This window comes from Diceros bicornis, unplaced genomic scaffold (genome assembly GCF_020826845.1).
Source record: "Diceros bicornis minor isolate mBicDic1 unplaced genomic scaffold, mDicBic1.mat.cur scaffold_111_ctg1, whole genome shotgun sequence".
NCBI classification, from domain to species: domain Eukaryota; kingdom Metazoa; phylum Chordata; class Mammalia; order Perissodactyla; family Rhinocerotidae; genus Diceros; species Diceros bicornis.
Genome location: NW_026691037.1, coordinates 803,863 through 822,408, shown reverse-complemented (window position 1 = coordinate 822,408; position 18,546 = coordinate 803,863). Strand labels below are relative to the sequence as shown.

At 39.6% G+C, this 18,546-nt stretch overlaps 1 protein-coding gene across 1 annotated transcript in view; it reads right to left on the bottom strand.

Moving 5' to 3' along the window:
- Window positions 1-16,575, bottom strand: part of LOC131402483 (phosphorylase b kinase regulatory subunit beta-like) — a 91,344-nt gene extending 74,769 nt beyond the window's left edge. Inside the window, exon 1 of the mRNA XM_058537213.1 lies at window positions 16,515-16,575. Within this exon, the coding sequence (XP_058393196.1) occupies window positions 16,515-16,522 (8 nt within the window). The 5' untranslated portion in view covers window positions 16,523-16,575. The remainder of the gene's footprint in view (window positions 1-16,514) is intronic.
- Window positions 16,576-18,546: the final 1,971 nt, after the last annotated feature.

Below are 18,546 nucleotides of genomic sequence, written 5' to 3'. Positions count from 1 at the left end.
GTTAATAGATTATTTGCAAGTTTTACACTTCATTTATTGTGGGACGGACAGACTTGTAGGTGGCCTCAGACACCCACCTCCTGGTATTACACCCTTGTATAATCCCCTTCCCTTGAGTGTGGGACCTGTGACTCTCTTCTAACCAAAAGAATACGGCAAAGGTGCTGGGACATCACTACCACAGTTACAGTATGTCATATAGGATTCCATCTTGCCAGAGACTCTCTCTCTCTACTGCTGGCTTTAAAGAAACAAGTTGCCATGACTCTTACAACTGCAAGTAAATGAACTCTGTAAGCAACCTGAGCGAGCCTGGAAATGAACTCTTCCCCAGTCAAGCCTCCAGATGAGACGTAGTCAAGCAGAAGCATTGACTAAAGCCTTGTGAAACCCTAAGCAGAGGACACATCAAAGACCTGCTCAGACTCCTGACCCACAGAAACTGATAGATAATAAATGTGGGTTGTTTAAAGCTGCTGTGGTTGTGGTAATTTGTTATGCAGCAATAGATAACTAATGCTCAACTTGATTCTTTTGATTTTAAGCATGATGATCCCTCATTTGTGTTATTATTGTCATTTTTTGCAGGGGGAAGTTTTAAATTTTTTTAAAGACTTTATTTTTTTAGACCAGTTTTAGGTTTACAACAAAACTGAGAGGGAGGTACAGAGATTTCTCATATACCTCGTCCCCCACATATTCATAGCCTCCCCCATTATCAACCTCTCTCACCTGAATGGTACTTTGTTTTTTTGTGTGTGTGTGAGGAAGATTAGCCCTGAGCTAACATCTGTCGCCAATCCTCCTCTTTTTGCTGAGAGAGACTGGCCCTGGGCTAACATCTGTGCCCATCTTCCTCTACTTTATATGGGACGCTGCCACAGCACGGCTTGACAAGCAGTGCATCGGTGTGCGCCCGGGATCCAAACCCCAGGCCGCCACAGTGGAGCGTGCACACTTAACCACTACACCCCAGAATGGTACATTTTTTACTGAAAAGATGAACCTACATGACACATCATAATCACCCAAAGTCCATAGTTTACCTTAAGGTTCACTCTTGGTGTTGCACATTCTATGGGTTTAGACAGATGTATAATGACATATATCCATCATTGTGATATCATACAGATTATTTTCACTGCCCTAAAAATCCTCTGTGCTCTATTATTTTTAAATAGTGTATTTCTTTCAAACTATCAATCATTTTTTGATGAATCAATCAATTACCTAGTGCTGACATTCAACACTAAAAAGTAAAAATCTCTATTTAATTAAAAAGTCTTTTGTATATTTATTATTACTCTTAGTACAAAGAGAATTCTCCAAGTGGTGGGTAAATAAATTAGAGATTTTTACAATACGATTTTTTGCAATGTTAATATGATACGATCACACACGTAAGAAGACAATTCTCCAGTCACTTTTCCCAATTTAAACTACTGTGAAAATTTCATGCATACAGCACATCGTGATGTCATTTGGCCGTTACTGGGTAAAACATAAGTCATAAAAATAAATGCACACTCCACAGAAATCACAGGGCCATTCCCAGATATAAATGTTCAATCAGATGATCCAGAATATACTTATTTTTGCTTACATTAAAATTTTAAATTATTTTATAAACATAACTGCAAAATATAAAAGTTCCCATTAATTAACATTCAAAGTTATTCCCAAAGACACTCAGATCTATACTCTTGTTATAAAAATAGTAGAACAAAAACAAGTAAAAGTGATATAAAGGATATAAAAGGATAACTTGAATAATATTAATATGTTAACTTTTCTAATATAAATAATTTGCTACATTTGTTTCATTTATCAGTACTAGTTATGTAACAGGCATAAATGCCCTTTGTCACTAGCTTGGGATACAAAGATAGGCTCCAGGGGCCGGCCTGGTGGCGCAAGCGGTTAGGTGCGTGCGCTCTGCTGCAGTGGCCCAGGGTTCACCGGTTTGGATCCTGGGTGTGCACCGACGTACCGCTTGTCATGCCATGCTGTGGCGGCATCCCACATAAAGTAGAGGAAGATGGGTGTGGATGTTAGGCCGGGGCCAGTCTTCCTCAGCAAAAAAAAAGAGGAGGATTGGCAGATGTTCACTCAGGGCCAATCTTCCTCACCAAAAAAAAAAAAAGATAGGCTCCAATTCTATCCCTAAATCATGGGTGACTGAGGCCCTCCCCCAGTCCCCTGAGTTCTCAGTTATTCCCTAGAGCTTTATCAGGGTCCCAGGAATATCCCCATGTGGTGTTTAGGGAAGATGCTACACTCATACCCACGTGGTGGGGTACCCTGACCTGGTCATCAGCCCTGGGCTGAGCTGCTAGGTGGGTCCAGTCTCTGCTCCTGGTAACTCACTTGAAACTCCCACAGTCAATGCCCAGATCTTAGAACGCTAAGACTTCTCTGCCCTTGTCAGAAGGATAGGCATGGAGGGGCAGGTAGGAAAAGGAATACATTCCAACCTTCACTGATGACTAGCCTATCACCCAAGGACAGACAAGAGGCTTCTTGATAAAGCATAAAAAAAGAAAAACAATCAATAAAGTTCCTTGGTGAGACCTTCTCTCTTCAATATTCAATTTCTAGCAGCACATCTCAAAGCTGACAACAAAACAATGATATGTAGTTTTTTTTAAGAACCATTGCCCAATTATACATTCATATTTACTTGGTGGATTTCAAGAAAAAGTTGAAATACAATACTTAAGTATAGTCATAATTATGCATTGCCAAAAAAAGGAACACTAAAAATCTTCATTAAGCAATTCCACTTCTAGGTATTTACCCAAGAGAACTAAAAACATGCCCATCAAAACACTTGTAAAGGGCTTACATTTTCCAGTGCAGCACGTAAAGAGCTTGGAAGTCATCACTCCAGCATCACAAGCAAGAAGCTGAAAAAACTGAACATCAGCAATTCTTCTTAGACGCATCAGAGAATTGAGGTCACAGGGCAGGCATTGTTAAGAAGAACAGAATGCTCTGGTGTGTTTCAAAATGTTTCAAAATAGGATTTTTCTCCAATCTTCACTGTGAGAACCTGGTAGAGCTCCTGGAGGAAAATCTCATGAAAAGGTGGGCGTGGCCCCTTAAGACTGGCCCCGGGGAGGTGGTACATTTCAGACTTGTCTGAGCCTCCAGCAATTTGTCAGTTACCATTTAGGTTTTCTCACCCCATACTGAGTCCCAAGGAGGTTTCTGCTCCAGTACGTTGTGGTTCTCTGTGTCTGCCTGTCTGTTTCTCCAGTTTTTGAAGACACAAGCACTAAGTAGTTTGTATGTATTATTCTCACTCAATCTTGACAATAATTCTTTGATTCAATTATTTTCTCCACATTACAATGATGAAATTGAAGGTTAGAAAGGTTGAACTGTACCTAAAGTCTGAAGCAAAGCCAGGCCTTGAGCCTAGACTGCCCAACTCCAAAACCTCTGCTTTGAACCACCCTACTGTATGGCCTATTCAGCCCTATTTCCTGTCACTCGACTTGGAAGCTAAGCAGGTTAGCTGTCTCCTGATGGGGTAGGGGAGAAAGCAGAAGATGAGAGCAGACATGGGTGGCGGCCTATTAAGGCAAGTGTTATTACTTGTAATCCTAGATCTACCACTATTTCTATACATCACCTTGGCAGGATAACTTGATGAATAAAATGAAGGAAAATGGACAGACCGGATCCAGATTTTTCCCTTAGATTGGAATATATTAATGGGTTTGAAGGGATCAAAGAACACTGAAATTCTGTGATGGTGGTACATATGTGTGCACATGCTAGGGCATATACCTTTTTCTGGGAAGAAGATCCATGGCTTCAGATTCTGAAGCAAGTTTGTAATCCAAATATTTTAAGATGATCTTTAAGGTCCCTTTCAACTCCAACAGTCTGTGCATCTTCCACTGAGTCATAGTTCTTCTTTACCTTAATTTCTACCCATTATAGAGACAACTTGTTTTCCTTCCAAAATGTATAATGTTGGAGGGGAAAAGAAGAGAAATAATTTTTCATTTTGAAACATTGTGCTCTAAAGTTCTTTGGTGGATGTTTGTATTTTGCCTAACAATTGCATCTGCATCTTTGAACAAATACATTGGATATGGTCATTTCCACATCAATATCACCTATACAGGTAGACTAACTTGTATTCACTTTGTACAGTTAGAGAAGTTCTGGACAAAATCAAATGAGCATAACTCAACCATTCCCATTTTCACCTATATAGTCACTGTGCCAATTTGTTGAAGCTAGAAAGTCTGGATTTTTCAGTGATTTTAAGAATCTTATAAACTAAGGTGAAAAATAGAATTTTTTTCTTGAAGGAAAGGCTTCCTATGTTATGAGGAGAAATGTTTTATTAAGCATTTTTTAGTCAGGAAGTTATGATAAGAATCTTCACACATTCTCAGAGAAACCCTGAAATGGGTAAGTAATTCATAGGCTGGATTTGTGCAACATAATTATTCCTTGGAGATTCTAAGAAATACCTAGGGAGGATTTTAGACTTTCATTAGTTATACATTTGGGACTTGACTGTGTTCACTGAATCTTAAAAAAAGAGGAATCTCCCATGAAGGACAGAAATATGAGAACAAGCAAGTAGTGATATGCTGGTAAATGTTTAACAACTGGGTTTCCAGAAAAAATAAAAAGCCCTGATTTGTAGTGTTTGCTGATTTTTGAAAGACCTTCTGAGACAGTAAGAGTAAAAATCAACGTGGACTGAAAAACAAGTCATTCCTGCTGTGAATCAGGCTGGAAGGACAAACATACAAAGTCAGCTGCAAAGTTAAGAGGACAAATGGCTTATCCCAAGGTTCGGTGGGTGTAAAATGTCATAATGCCCCCTTTATGAGTGATCACTAGTTTCTCACCAATGACGCTCCCAGACGCCCTTTGCTATTCACAATTGGATTCCCAATTGCTAAACCTTCCTACCCTCATGGAGGCACACAACCCCTCGTTAATCCCCAGTTCTCTAATCCTGTCTCAGAAACAGCAACCAACCCAGAATGGATCTCCCCTCCCATAGGCCCTCCTTGGAATCCTCCAGCAGGAACCCAACATTTATAGACCCGTCCTCTCCTCCCCCTTGGTCAGGTGACCCAGCACAGTTCCTCCGACTGCACTCCCTTGCTGTGCGTCAGTCAATAAGTCAGATTTTGCCAGACTACAGGCTGGAAGTCTTTGGCTGATGAGATTTTAACATTTTCATGGTGTTAATACTCCCACCAACGCTGATTTTAAGCTGCCCAAATGATGTCCCTGAACATGATCTGGAAAAACATGAGCACGATCAGCAGAAGTTGGTACAAGCTGGCTCCACGGCCCAGGTTACACTCTCAACAGCCATGGAAGAGATATTTTTTAATCTCTATTTTATAGATCCGGAAAAGAAGGCTTAGAGTTTACATAAATTATTTAAGGTCACAAAGCTGGTGGCAGAGCCACCGTTTAAATCTGTGTCATTCTGATTCAAAATACTATGATCTTTTAACTAACACCACCGTGTTCAATACATTATAATAGTATCATCTCATAGTAATTTCATAGGTGTAGACCTTTTTAAAGACTGCACATTCCATTGCTTGTACAGGCTGCATTTTATAATACTTTTGTGTATCTTCCACACACTGTATGGTAGCTGTGAAACTTTAGGTAAAATATTTATCATCAATGAGGTCTCATCTGTAACATGGGGACAAATACAGTGCTTATCCCATAGGGTTGTTGTATAGATTTTAAAAATTAATAAATATAAACTGATAAATATAAACTGCTTAGCGTAATGACTAACACATAGTCAGTACTTAATAAATGTTAGCTATTAAAATTACAATGCTATATATGTAAAGTGCAAAATAAATGTCATTTTTATGGGCATTCAACTTTATAAGTCTCTATAATTCTCATTCAAATCACTTTCAGATTTTCCTATACAGGTGAGATGGTTTAAAAAATCTTTCTATAATCCTGTTTCCATTAATTATTGCTGCTTTACAAACCAAAACTCATTGGTTTAAAACCACAATGATGTACTGTTTTTCACATTTCTGTGGGTTGTCTGGTGGTTCTATTCCATGTAGTGTCAGCTGACGTCTCCGTACGGCTATGTTCAACTGGAAACTAGGCTGGGGAACCCTGGTCTTCTTCCAACTGGCCTCTCTCTTCACATGTGTCTCATCCTCCAGGGCCATTCCACATGGTGTCTCTCTCTAGCAATATAGTCTGGACTTCCTTACGCTATGATATCTAGGTTCCAAAATGGAGTTTTCTAAGAGGACAACTTGAATGAGCAAGCCCTCAACAAACCCTACTGTGTCACATTTGCTAATGTCCGTTGACCACAGCCAGTTACACAGCCAGGCCCAGAGCCCTTGTGGAAGGGAGCTACACAAGGGCATTAGTACTGAGAGGCATAGTTTTTGGGGGGCCACCAATGCACCAGCCTGCCACAGATTCCTATGCATATTCATGTACAAACCTCTTTCAGAATCAATGAGAAGATGCCAAATAACTGATTTTATAGAGAGAGTCTTTAGTCCTGTGAATAATGAAAGCAGAATTGGAACTGACAAAGTTCCTGTCAGTCTGATTCTCTGCGCCATATGTGCATGGCCCTATCACACGATGAGAACTGAGAAATAATGGCAAAGTCATTTTAATGAGCTAGGGAAGAGTGAATCAATTATGATCCTATAAGTACCAATTTCCATCTACCTCTTTATGGACTAAAAAAAGTGTCACAGATTATGCTAATCATTCATCTAACAACACACACACAACGTCATCATCATTAGGGTTGTCATTATACCCGTTACATTTTTATTAACGTTTTCTCCCTGAAATTTCCATTTGAAAGCCAATGGTAATTTCATTTTGAAATCAATTCTGACTACGAATGGCTCCAATACATATTTTGTTTCTGAAGTCAGCCTCCCCTGATAAAAGCTGGCCTGTTTCACTTTTTTCTTGTTCCTTTCCTCTGTTCTTCTGAGGGTGAAAAATAATAGCTCTTTTCAAAGAAAAAAGCTATTATTATATGTCTACCGTAATTATAAGCAAGATTCAATTACACTGCTCTAAAATATTCATTGCAAATTTATGATTTAAAGATATTTCATTTCCTATTCATGTGTAGTTCCCACACTCACAGTATAAATATTTACAGTTAATTATAGAAAATTTCACACATTAATCCCAGTAGCATGAAAATATATTAATAAATTTACATTAATAAGTGATTCTTTGAAAAATTATTTAGAAGTGGGAAAAGAGAAGAATGTCATATAACTATGGTAGTCAGAGGCTTAAGCTTTGGGGTCTCTTATTTACCCAGGGCCTTTCCAAGGCCATGGTCACATAATCGTATGTTTGCGTAAAATCTATAAAATGAGGATATTTTATCTTATCTTAGGACCTTTGTCTCTTTCCACTTTGAATTCCCCTCCATCACACGTCCTCTCATGTAGGGTAGCATTGGAACGGCTGTGACATTTTTAGACTCTGGTAAGGAAAAGTTAAGTGAGGAATACATTTAGTTTGGGTATTGTGGGACGTACTTAAATGGCTTATGGTCACATCGATGTATAATTGTTATTGCCCGTGATCTCAGCATAGGAAAGACCTTCAGAAATACTTCTTTCCAATTAAGATTATGCACACTCACACATTGTGAAGGTGCAGGCCACATGAATGTATCTTACAGTGTCTAGCATGGAAATTTGTTGGAGTAGAAGAGAAACACAGTTTGAAATTTATGGACTAAATTGTCTTTTTATTCTGAAGTGGAACCAAAAATACACACCAAAAAACTATAAAGGGGAAAAAAGTAATGTACAGGTATATCGGGCAATTCATTAATAACAAGTACATGTTTTCTTTGTGGATTTGTTCTGTTTACGGTATTGGTCAGCTTTTAAACTTTTGTAAATTGTTAGGATTCCTCTTCTCAACCTAAATAAATATTCACCTTCATACTTGATTAGGTAGTAGTACTTTTGTATTCTCTTCTTAAAGAATGCTCCCCAAACTATGCAAGCAAAACCTGGATCTGCTCCCAATGGTAACCAATCTCTAATACAGTAAAATCTTTTATTTGAGGGATTGAGCTATTGGACAATAATAAAACCATGTTAAGTAAATTCTTTTTGTTTCTGGATTTCCATTTTTCTTCTCTTTACTCATGAAGACTGATTCATTCATCTATAAAATGTGACTCTAGTCTCTTACTTTCACTTTAAACTCTGACACGTAGGATTATAGATGAATTTGGGCCAGAGTAGATCATTAATCCTGATTGACTGAATGTATTGGCCAGGGTTCTCCTGAGAAACAGAATAGAGAGAGTGAGAGAGAGAAATTTATTATAAGGAATTGGCTCACCCAATTGTAGAGGCTGGCAAGCATGAAATCTGCAAGATTTGTTTTTCTGCCAGTCTAGGCCTGCAGGCTGGAGGCCCAGGAAAGAGTTGATGTTGCAGCCGGAGTCTGAAGGCAGACTGCACGCAGAATTCTCTCTTCCTTGGGAAGTTGGTCTTTTCTCCCTTAAGGCCTTCAATAGTGACGGGTGAGGCCACTCACCTTTTAGAGGGTAATCTGCTTTACTCTAAGTCTACTGATTTAAATGTTGCTCTCATCATAAAGTGCCTTCACAGCAACATCTAGACTAGTTTTTGATCAAATATCTGGGTACTGTGGCCTAGCCAAGTCGACACATCCAACTAACCATCACACTGATGAACACACAGCGAAGGTAGGAACCAGCATTGCTACATTTACTTAAGTCATGACATGAAAATATATATACCATATTCTATTCTTTTGTAGGATGATGGATTCTACGAAACTAAGTATCCAAATTAATAAAAAAGGACCAGATAAAGAAATCACGTTTTGCGTCACTATGTGAAACAAACAAGATGTTAGAAGAACACAAAAGGGCTTGACTGTAGAAATAGCAGAATGTTGAGATTTTGGCCAAAGTTATGAGACTGGCCCAGTCCCTACAAACCAGCTAGAAAAAACAGACTACTTTGAATTATAATTCCTCCAATCCCTTAGAGAATTCCAGAAAAACCAAGAGATCACAACTATGTGAACCAAGATCCCTTACAGTTCTAATATTCTGTAACTCAATTTGATGTTAAAAAATGAGATTCATAGAAGATGGGGGACAAAATATTGAAACAAGAAGATTTGATAATAGTTCTACACTAGATGTGTTAATGGCATATGCTACCTTTTGCCTCAAAGAGTCTATTAAATCATCATCTTAAATTATCATCAAAAAAGACAGCTTTGAGAGGCAAAGGGGGTTTAAAATCAAACATATTTATAGTTCACATCATAGTTCAGAATAGCTGATTCTCTAAACAGTGTTTCGAAGAACTGCTTGTAAAGTGACTTGTAACAGGTGCTGACAGAAGTTAAATACAAAATAAGCCCCCTTTGTCATCCATAACTTTAACATTTTGAAAATAGAATTTGTGGGGTGGAAAAATCTTTAAATAAATTTTATTAGATGACATGTCATATTTAACATCTTAGCAAAATCCCATTGTTAAGTGGAAATTCTCACTCCAAATGCCAATATTCTTATTAGGAGATTTATGAGCCTTTTAGTTTACGTTTCTTCCAACAAATATCATGCTCTCATGCCACTGTGCAATTTAATACAAGACAGTAGGGCCATATAGCCTATCAGTTGTAGCCTCCAAACATTTTCTCCTGTTAGTCTCTCATTTGATCCTCCTCTACATTCTAGTAAAAGGTCTGTCTGACATCATTCTCCTATACTTTCTTCACTCTCCAGCTTTTATGTTCTACTTCTTTATTATAATCCAAATCTAATACCTCATTCAAAGATCAGACCAAGTCTTAACCCCTTAATAAATGTAAGTGCATAGAAGGGAAGCATCAAGATAATAAAGCATTCAAAATTTGTAGCAGTGGTTTTCAAACCAGCGTCTTATAAAACCACGGTTTCCCTCATGGTGATCTGAGATATTTTAACTACTAAAATCTTAATATTGGAAGTTTTTTCCCAATTTGCATATTAAAAAATGTAATTAGTAGATAAAATTTTCAATGCTAAAGAGTTCTTTTATACTTTTAAAGTAAAATTTTATTGTCAGCTAGTACCCACCAGACAACAAAATGAATGTATCAATAAATGAATACTAATGAAAATTTAAAAAATATTCATTTTATCTTGTACTGGGTATTAGCTGTTGCTAAATTTTACATGAACATTCTCCTCGCTTGAAAGGAATATCCCCACTATACATTAATACATCAACATTCTGATTACTTGTTAGCTTCTTTTGAAAGAATAAGTTGCTGATATCCCAGTTAGCTCAAAGTGCACTGACAAATTGAGTTTCTTTATCTGAAGTTGTAGCATTAACCCTGAGCTTGGACACCCCCACCAAGGTATCACCACCATATGAGAGCACACAGAAACAGTCAGCCTTCCAACCCACCAGCATCTCTCATTTTAGAAACATAACACATATTTTTTTTTTATCCAGTTGTAAGTTCTTCAAATGCATGGACTAAATTTCACTTCAAATGCATGGACTAATGCTCCACACCACCTATCACGTTACTGGCATATCAGAGATGCTTAATTATGATATTGTTATTTCTACCATTAGATGGCACCCTCCGACGTTAGATCTACCAGTCTTCACCCACTACCCGCACATATCTTCCCAACACCAATCCTAGCTGCGAATCTCTTGATCAGCATCAAAGAGTAACCGGAGACCAATGTTTTGTTTTGTCTTGTTTCCCGCCCCCGTCCTGTCAGGTCCCCACCCCACCCCCCCACGTGTATCTAGTTTCTCTCCTCACTCTTAGTGACTGAAAAAGGAGCAAAAGAAAATGGTAACCTCACCCACCTCTTTTCTGGCAACTAGATCTACGGAAACCCAACATACATTGGCTGAGAACAAGAACAGCAGCATCAACATTAACAATAATAATTACCTTTATTAGGTGCTTAATTTGTTCAGGCATTATGCTAAGCACTTTACATGGATCATCTTGTTAATTCCTCTTAATGCACCTACCTGCATTAAGAGGCATTTTGTAACTGGATAACCATTTTCCATAAATCCTAAAATGGGTGTGACGTGGAAGAGAGAAATAGGGTAGCCAAAAAGGCCTTGCAGTTGGGATGAGGGAAAAACAGCAGCCTTGGTGACTAAACCCCAGCCCAGAGAGAGAATGTCCCAGCTGATGCAGCAGGGATAGATGACGACACCCAGGATCATGTGCTCTTCCTGCCTTACCTTAGCACCACTTAGAGGAAAAAGAACATTTCTATATGTGGGGGGAAGTTGAAGCCAGGTACCTGAGGGATACTGTACATGTTAAACCAATTTGCTATTTTTTCCTGTTTAATTTGAGGGGTGATTCAGGGGTCTCGAGGATTTGTGAGCTTGTTTTCTAGAGGATTTATGAGCTTGTTCTGCAGAACAAAGAGAATGTCTTTGGGGAGGTTGTGATCACAAGATGGCTGGCCCTCAGCAGCTGGTGGAGCCCAGAAGTCAGATTGCCCCGGGCGTATTGGGAGTGAGCCCTTCTTCCCTGAAGCTCCTCCTGCCCAGCCCTTTAGCTCTATAAACCCCCTGCTTTCTGTTCTTGGGCAGGGGGCTTTGAGTGAACCCAGGCTCCCACCTACTCGTTTCGGCCAATTCAAATAAATCTTTCTCCATCTCCAAGCACTGATGTCTCAGTATTTGGCTTGCTGGGCATCGGGCACACGAATTGGAGATTGAGAGGTTCAGTATCAAAGTGACTCCTGAAACGACTGAGATTGTTCCCACCAATAGATGGATTGGGCATTCATAATAGATATTAATTTCAGTTATGGAAAAATAAATGTGTATTTCTTGCACATCTGAGTTTGTAGACCTGGGTATTAATATCACCCTACGGTTCACGGGGAAAAAAATCCCTGAGATTCAGACATTTGTCCAAGATCATACAGATATTCAGTGATGGTGTCTGGGTTTGAAGCCATGATGTCTGAATCCAGAGTTCAGTCTTTTGAGTATTGGATATATAAAAATTTTACAAACATAATGGGAATGGTGTGACATTAAAAAGGTAACCTGCCTCAGTATCATTTCTTCCAGAAGTTGTGTCCTTTCTGTGTATCCCTGGGTCACCAAGAAAAGGCACAAACGTATCTGGATCGTAGCACTGTCCTATAGAACTATAATTCAAGCTAAATATATAATTTCAAATTTTCCAGCAGCCACAGTTTAAAAAGTAAAAAGAAACAGATAAAAATAAATTTTCATAAAATATTTCCTTTAAAAAATATCCAAAATATTATTATTTCACCATGTAATCAATATTTTAAAATTTCAAATAAACTATTTTACATTTTTTTACACTAAATCTCTAAAATCTGGTATGTATTTTTTTAATTGAGGTATAATTGACATATAACATTATATTAGTTTCAGGTGTACAACATAATGATTCGATATTTGTATATATTGCAAAATGATCACCACAAAAGTCAACATCTGTCACTACACACAGTTATAATTTTTTTTCCTTGTGATAAGGACTTTTAAGATCTATTCTCTTAGCAACCTTCAAATATGCAATACAGTGTTATTGACTATAGTATCTCATGTGTATTTTATCCTGACACCACATCTCAGTTCAGATTAGCCACATTTCAAGTGCTAAACGGCCACATGTGGCTAGTGGCTACCTTTTGGACAGTACTGGCCCAGATAAAACAGAGTAAGGGGGTGATTCCAATTCATCACAAAGGATTACTTTATGACCCCAATTCATGGCGTCCCCAGGTGCTCCTTCCTCCACAAAGAGCTGCGGGAAGCACAGCCCTCCTGTCTGTCTGTCCCAGAACTTTACCTTCCTTTGAAAAAAGTCTCAAAATTCTCAGGCGTCAAGCTAGCATTTTCTTTTAGTAACACAATTTTCATTTAACTTTTTCTTCTCTCACTTTTATGAACAGCCTTATTGAGGAATAACTGGCATACAAAAACTTACTTTAGTGAGAAAACATTTATTTCGTTTTAGTAAGAACAAAAGTTTATCAAGCTTTTACTACCTGTCCTGTACTGTCCTAGCTTTTATTAATCTAAGTGAAATCTTGCAACCTATGAGTAGGTACTACCAGTATTATCTATCCCATTTCATATATAAGGAAATTGAGGCTTAGCGGACTAAGGCCACTTGTCAAGGTGATTCAGCTAGAAAGAGTGGACACCTGAATTCAAAATCAGGCAGGCTGCCTCCACTGAGCAATACTGCCTTCAAGGTACCTAACTGTAAATATCAGAAGGAGGTAGGTTTGTATTATCACACCATAAAATGCTAGAGGCAGAGGTGAGGAGGTGCTAGGAGCATTTTAATATAATTACCAAGAGACATAGAAGAAACAAAAAAGTCTTTATGCAGATTTCTGGCTAGTCAAGCTAATCTCTCTTTAGATAACACCTATTTACTTATTATAGGCATGTGACTCTTCAGTCTTTTGCAACCTTAATATTTGTAAACAATGAGCTTTCCATAATAATTCTGCATAAGGTTTGCTGAGCACATTACACAGTAGAAATACTTAATGAAACAGAATAGTGTTAGAGCACCTAATTTTTAGTATTATGCTCTCGTGGTACATTCAAGAACGTTTGAAACTATACTCAGAGTTTCCATGAGATGTATTCTCCCTTCAAGACCAACTGCTAGAATAGTTTAGAAGCATGAGGACTGCCAGCATTTTCCACCTAAAGATGTTCCTTTCCCTTAACCTGGCACCACCACCCATTATCACCTTTGGCACCACTAATGAATATGGAGAGAACCCCCCTTGAGCCTAAGTTGCATTCTTCCTAGACTCAGACATGTCTGAGCATTTCTGGCAAACAGATAAATCAGAGCCACAAGGAATCGAGGGGCGGGGCGGGGGTGGTGGTGGTGGCGGGTGCCTTTAGGCAAAGAAAGAAAGAGAACTGAAGCTCATTGTTTCTTCTATTAACAATGTCCTGGGTAAAGAGTGAGAGGAGTAACATTAGGCGAGTGTGGCTCGTCACAATCAGTGCCTAATATCAGGCCAGTGTGGCTCATCTTGTTCTATGACTTCCCCTTCCTCCTAGGGCCCCACCTTCCCTCCCTCCAGGGACCTGGGCCAGATCCTGAGGGGAGGAGCATTTACAGAAATGGAGGAGAGCTGCCTAGCTCAGAGGTCTGAGAAATATTGGGCGCCCAAATCAGCACTGCTTTGGAACCTTTGAGAGACAATGAAACAAAGGTAGGAATTTTCCCCACTTGGAGAAGAAGCCAGTGCAGACTTAAGAAATCAAAGTACAGAGTGAAGCCTTGGCATAACCTGAGCTCCAACACACCAGCAGTGTTGGGGACATTTCCAGCCACAGAGCAAAGCCCCAGTGACCTCAGCTCGCCTCAACGTGGCAGGGGCAACATCCTCACAGCCACACGTTCATCAGCAGCCTACACCCACGCTGACAAGCAGCACCAGGCAGCCTACATACCCCCAGAGTCTGGCATAAAGGAAGGAAAATGTTTGCCCGGCGGCTGAGTGAGCTGAATGGGAGCACTTATGGGAATTTATGGGAACTCCCAGAAATAGTTGGGATGGGGATACCTGGAGGCAGCTGGAGGTTCCACAGAGAAATAATCCATGTGTTGCTAGCCTAATTTTATTGCTAGCTTTGTGTAGTGTAGGCACGGGTTATACATGCACTGTGCTGTCCTGCTACCATTTCTCAGACTCCAGCTCATGGTAAGTGTTCAACGATCGCTCAATTATTTGTTCCTGACCTCAGGAAAGAAAATAACATGTAACATGTCAGCAGAGAACAGGCAAGGGAGATCACTGTGTGGGGGATGCCAGGGAAGGAATGGGCACCAGGATGAATTACTGGATGGTGTCTGATGACCCATCCTACAGGAACACACTTCCTGGCAATGGTGGATCCGGATCCTGGACCTATAACAAATGCGGAATGGACGGCTCCCCTTTAGTCAATTTAGTCAATGGTATTTTGGCAATTAATTATTACCAATACAAGTGATCATGTATACATGTAACACAAGTGATCATACCAACATATGATGGTATCCAACAAATCGAAAGTTTAATAGGAATTTAATTGCTTTATTGAGAGGTTTTTTTTTTAATGTTTTACGTTTGCTTTAATAGGAATTTATCTCAGTTACTCAGTCCTATAACTGAGCAAGAAGTGAGTCACATTGTTTCAGGAATTCAAATCACGTTGCACAAATAAACGGAAAAATGATTCATCCTTTCAGATTTCCCTAAACAAACTATAGCCGAGCTGCCAGTAGGACTAACACCAGGAGCATTTCTCAGCAAGAGGGCGCCAGAGGCTGACATTCTTCATATAATCTGCCTAGAGCCAGTGAAGATTTCAGAGTCTGATGACAAAGTTAAAGGGGCAAAGGAGTCAAATATATAAAAGCGATAGGCAGATGTATCTGGTTCACAGGCTTGCTTTATGCTAATGATTAAATAGTACTGAAATCTCCATAGTTGGTTCAGGATGTTAAATATGTAAATAGCAATATCTGAGCAAGGGAGATAGTGGTATCTTTCTACTTGAAATTGCCTTGCTGAATACAATGGGGTTTTTGTTAATGAATTAATTTTAATAGGCTTTTCTCCACGTAAAAGAAAACTTGGGGTGGTATTTCAATTATCAAAATCATTGGTACATATCCTTTTATGCAATGGCCAAATTGTTACACAAAACAATAGAAAGCATAACGAGGTATCTACTGTGGCATAAGTCATTGTTAATTTGCTAAGCAAGGCCAATTTTAAGGATTTGGGTTTTGAAATGAAGCTGTAATGTAGGATACAGAGAGAGGGTTTTAGAATAGTCAAGTATCAAAAGAGAGAGCAGCCAAGTTGTTTTTAAAAGGGGGAGAAAGGCAAAAATATGATCCAAATTACAATAGAAATAGATTTTAAAAATAAATGTTTTTTAACAGAGAAAAGAAAAGGTCAATGGCCCTGAGGAACTAAGAGCAGGAAAATGTCAAGCTGAGGACTCTTCTGACAGAGGCACACAGCACAGCTTTATTCAGATCACTCAGCCTCTCACACCTGTAGTGCTCTTACACGTAAACAGAAACTGTGTTAATGAGTTACATTCTTTCATCATACCCTGTGTTTCTCCTTTCGGCACTTAAAATAGTAACCTGAACACCACACCCTTTATTATGGAAGAGTGGGGTAGCAGAGTTCATAGTCCTCACGTCTTGTTTTGAGCCAATCAAGCAGACACACAGAATTCAAAAGAACCAACAAATAGCTCAGGTTAGAGCAACAAGTTCCACTCAGAACCCATCGGGCAGTGGAAACTTGAAATGGACTCTGTCACATTCATCTCTCAGTATGTTAGTTATCTCTTGCCACATAATTAATTACCCTAATACACAGCGATTTAAAACAACATAGATTGATTACTCACAGTGTCATTGGGTCAGGAATTCAAGAGAAGCCCAGCTGGTGCTTCTTGCTCAGGGTCTCATGAGAGCCTGAGCAGTCACGATATCAGCGTGACCAGGCTGTAGTCATTTGCAGGCTTGACTGAGGCTGGAAGCTCCACCTCCAAGATGGCTCATTTGCGTGGTTATTGGAGGGGCCTCAGTTCCTCCCCTGTGGGCCTCTCCACAGAGCTGCTTGAGTCTTCACAACATGGCAGCCGGCTTCTCCCCGACAGAGTGAGCCAAGAGAGCCAGGCAGAAGCCACACATCTCTCATGACCCAGACTCAAGACACACTCAATCATTCCACGATATTCTCTTAGTTCCACAGGTCAGCCCTTTCCAGTGTGGGAGGAGACCACATAAGGACATGAATACCAGGGGGCTAGACTCACTGGGGACTATCTTGAAAGCAGGTTACCATACCCAGCTCCTCCAGTGTTCTAGATATTCATGGCATTCCCATATGGCCAACCTAGATGTAGGCAGAACAATATTTCTGCCAAGGGCCCTTTTCTACCTCCTTCCTCTCACAGCCTCTATGATTCTCTTTATAGCCTTTTTTCCTCACTCTCACCCTCTTCAACCAGACCCTCATAGTCTCTCACTGGGTCTCTTCTTTGTCAGCTTCTTTATGTTCCATTGCCAAATTGTTCCAGAGATTTTCATTGCTGAAGGCAGAAGAGAAGGGAAAAAAATCTTCACTGAGGTCAGTCTTTTAGATTCTCAATATAAAGCCATTAGCTTCTTCACACTAGCAAGATTCACACTTTTAGTATGTCTCCTGCACTTTATTATGCCAAAGAATATTTGTCTCCTTCTTGATTCAAATTTCCAAAAACCCTGTTTTCTTGGTTTCAGTATGAGTCAGGCTCCAGGGAGCATGGAGGAGGGGGTATGGGATGAGGAGAGGGAAAGGAAACAAAAACCATATTACCATGCAACAATTGCAATCCATCAATTATTTGTAAATGATTCCTTTTGTATACACCTTATCCAATAAAATATAAGCTCCCCAAATGCAGACAGCATCTACTTGGTCACTGCTTTAGTCCTAGTACCCACAACAGTGTCTGGCACATAGCAGATACTCTAAGAATCATTTAGAATAAAATAGGCAGCCGCCTCAATGACGTTATTTGAGAGACTAAAATTGTCTCCTCTTGATATACTAAGTGAAGATTCATAAATCTCTGTTAAAATATAATTATGCGATCTGGGACATAATATATTAAATAATGTTAATATATTGACCTCTTAATTAATTAGTATATCTGTTCATTTCTTGATATGTATTTGTAATGCATCATAACTTGAGAATAAATCTAAACTTTGTCATCCACAAAGTCATTTACCGAGCACCCACTCTATAAATGAAATCCTTCTATGGCCAGTCAATACACAAAGTTACACCTGTTAGCAGAATTCATTATCAGATCACTGATGAATTTAAATATTTCTTCTGTTAGGTATACCATAATGGAATGATTTACCAAGGGATGCTGCCTCAATTTAAAACCACAGCTCGATACAGAGGCATCATCTTCAGTGGGGTTGAGGCCCCCCGCACCCTGGGCATTTGGAGCCCTGGAATCTACAGTGTTGCACTCCATTTATCAGCCGGTATTCAGGAATAGAGGCCTCAGTGAGGCTAGTCTCAGTATACCTTTTGTGATGTTCCATCCAAGCCAAGGAGAGAGGAGATACACCACGAGAAATAGTTCAATGAGAAGGAGAGGCTATATCGCTCTGGGCCCCAACCAAAAGCAGATTACATTCACCAGATAATTCAAGGAGGAGGACTTATTTGAAAAGGGGTGAGTTTTCAAGATATGATGGGATGCAGACAAGCCTTGAGACAAAGTGCAAGTCAGAGGAGCTGGTGCTGGTAGAGTGGCTCAACAGGCTCGGAAGAGAGGTGGGCTGCTGACACCCAGGTGCAGACCACTGCTAACAGCCCCCTAGAGAGGAGCCAGCCTCGCTCTCCCATCCCTCCAACCTCCTACCGGAAGACAG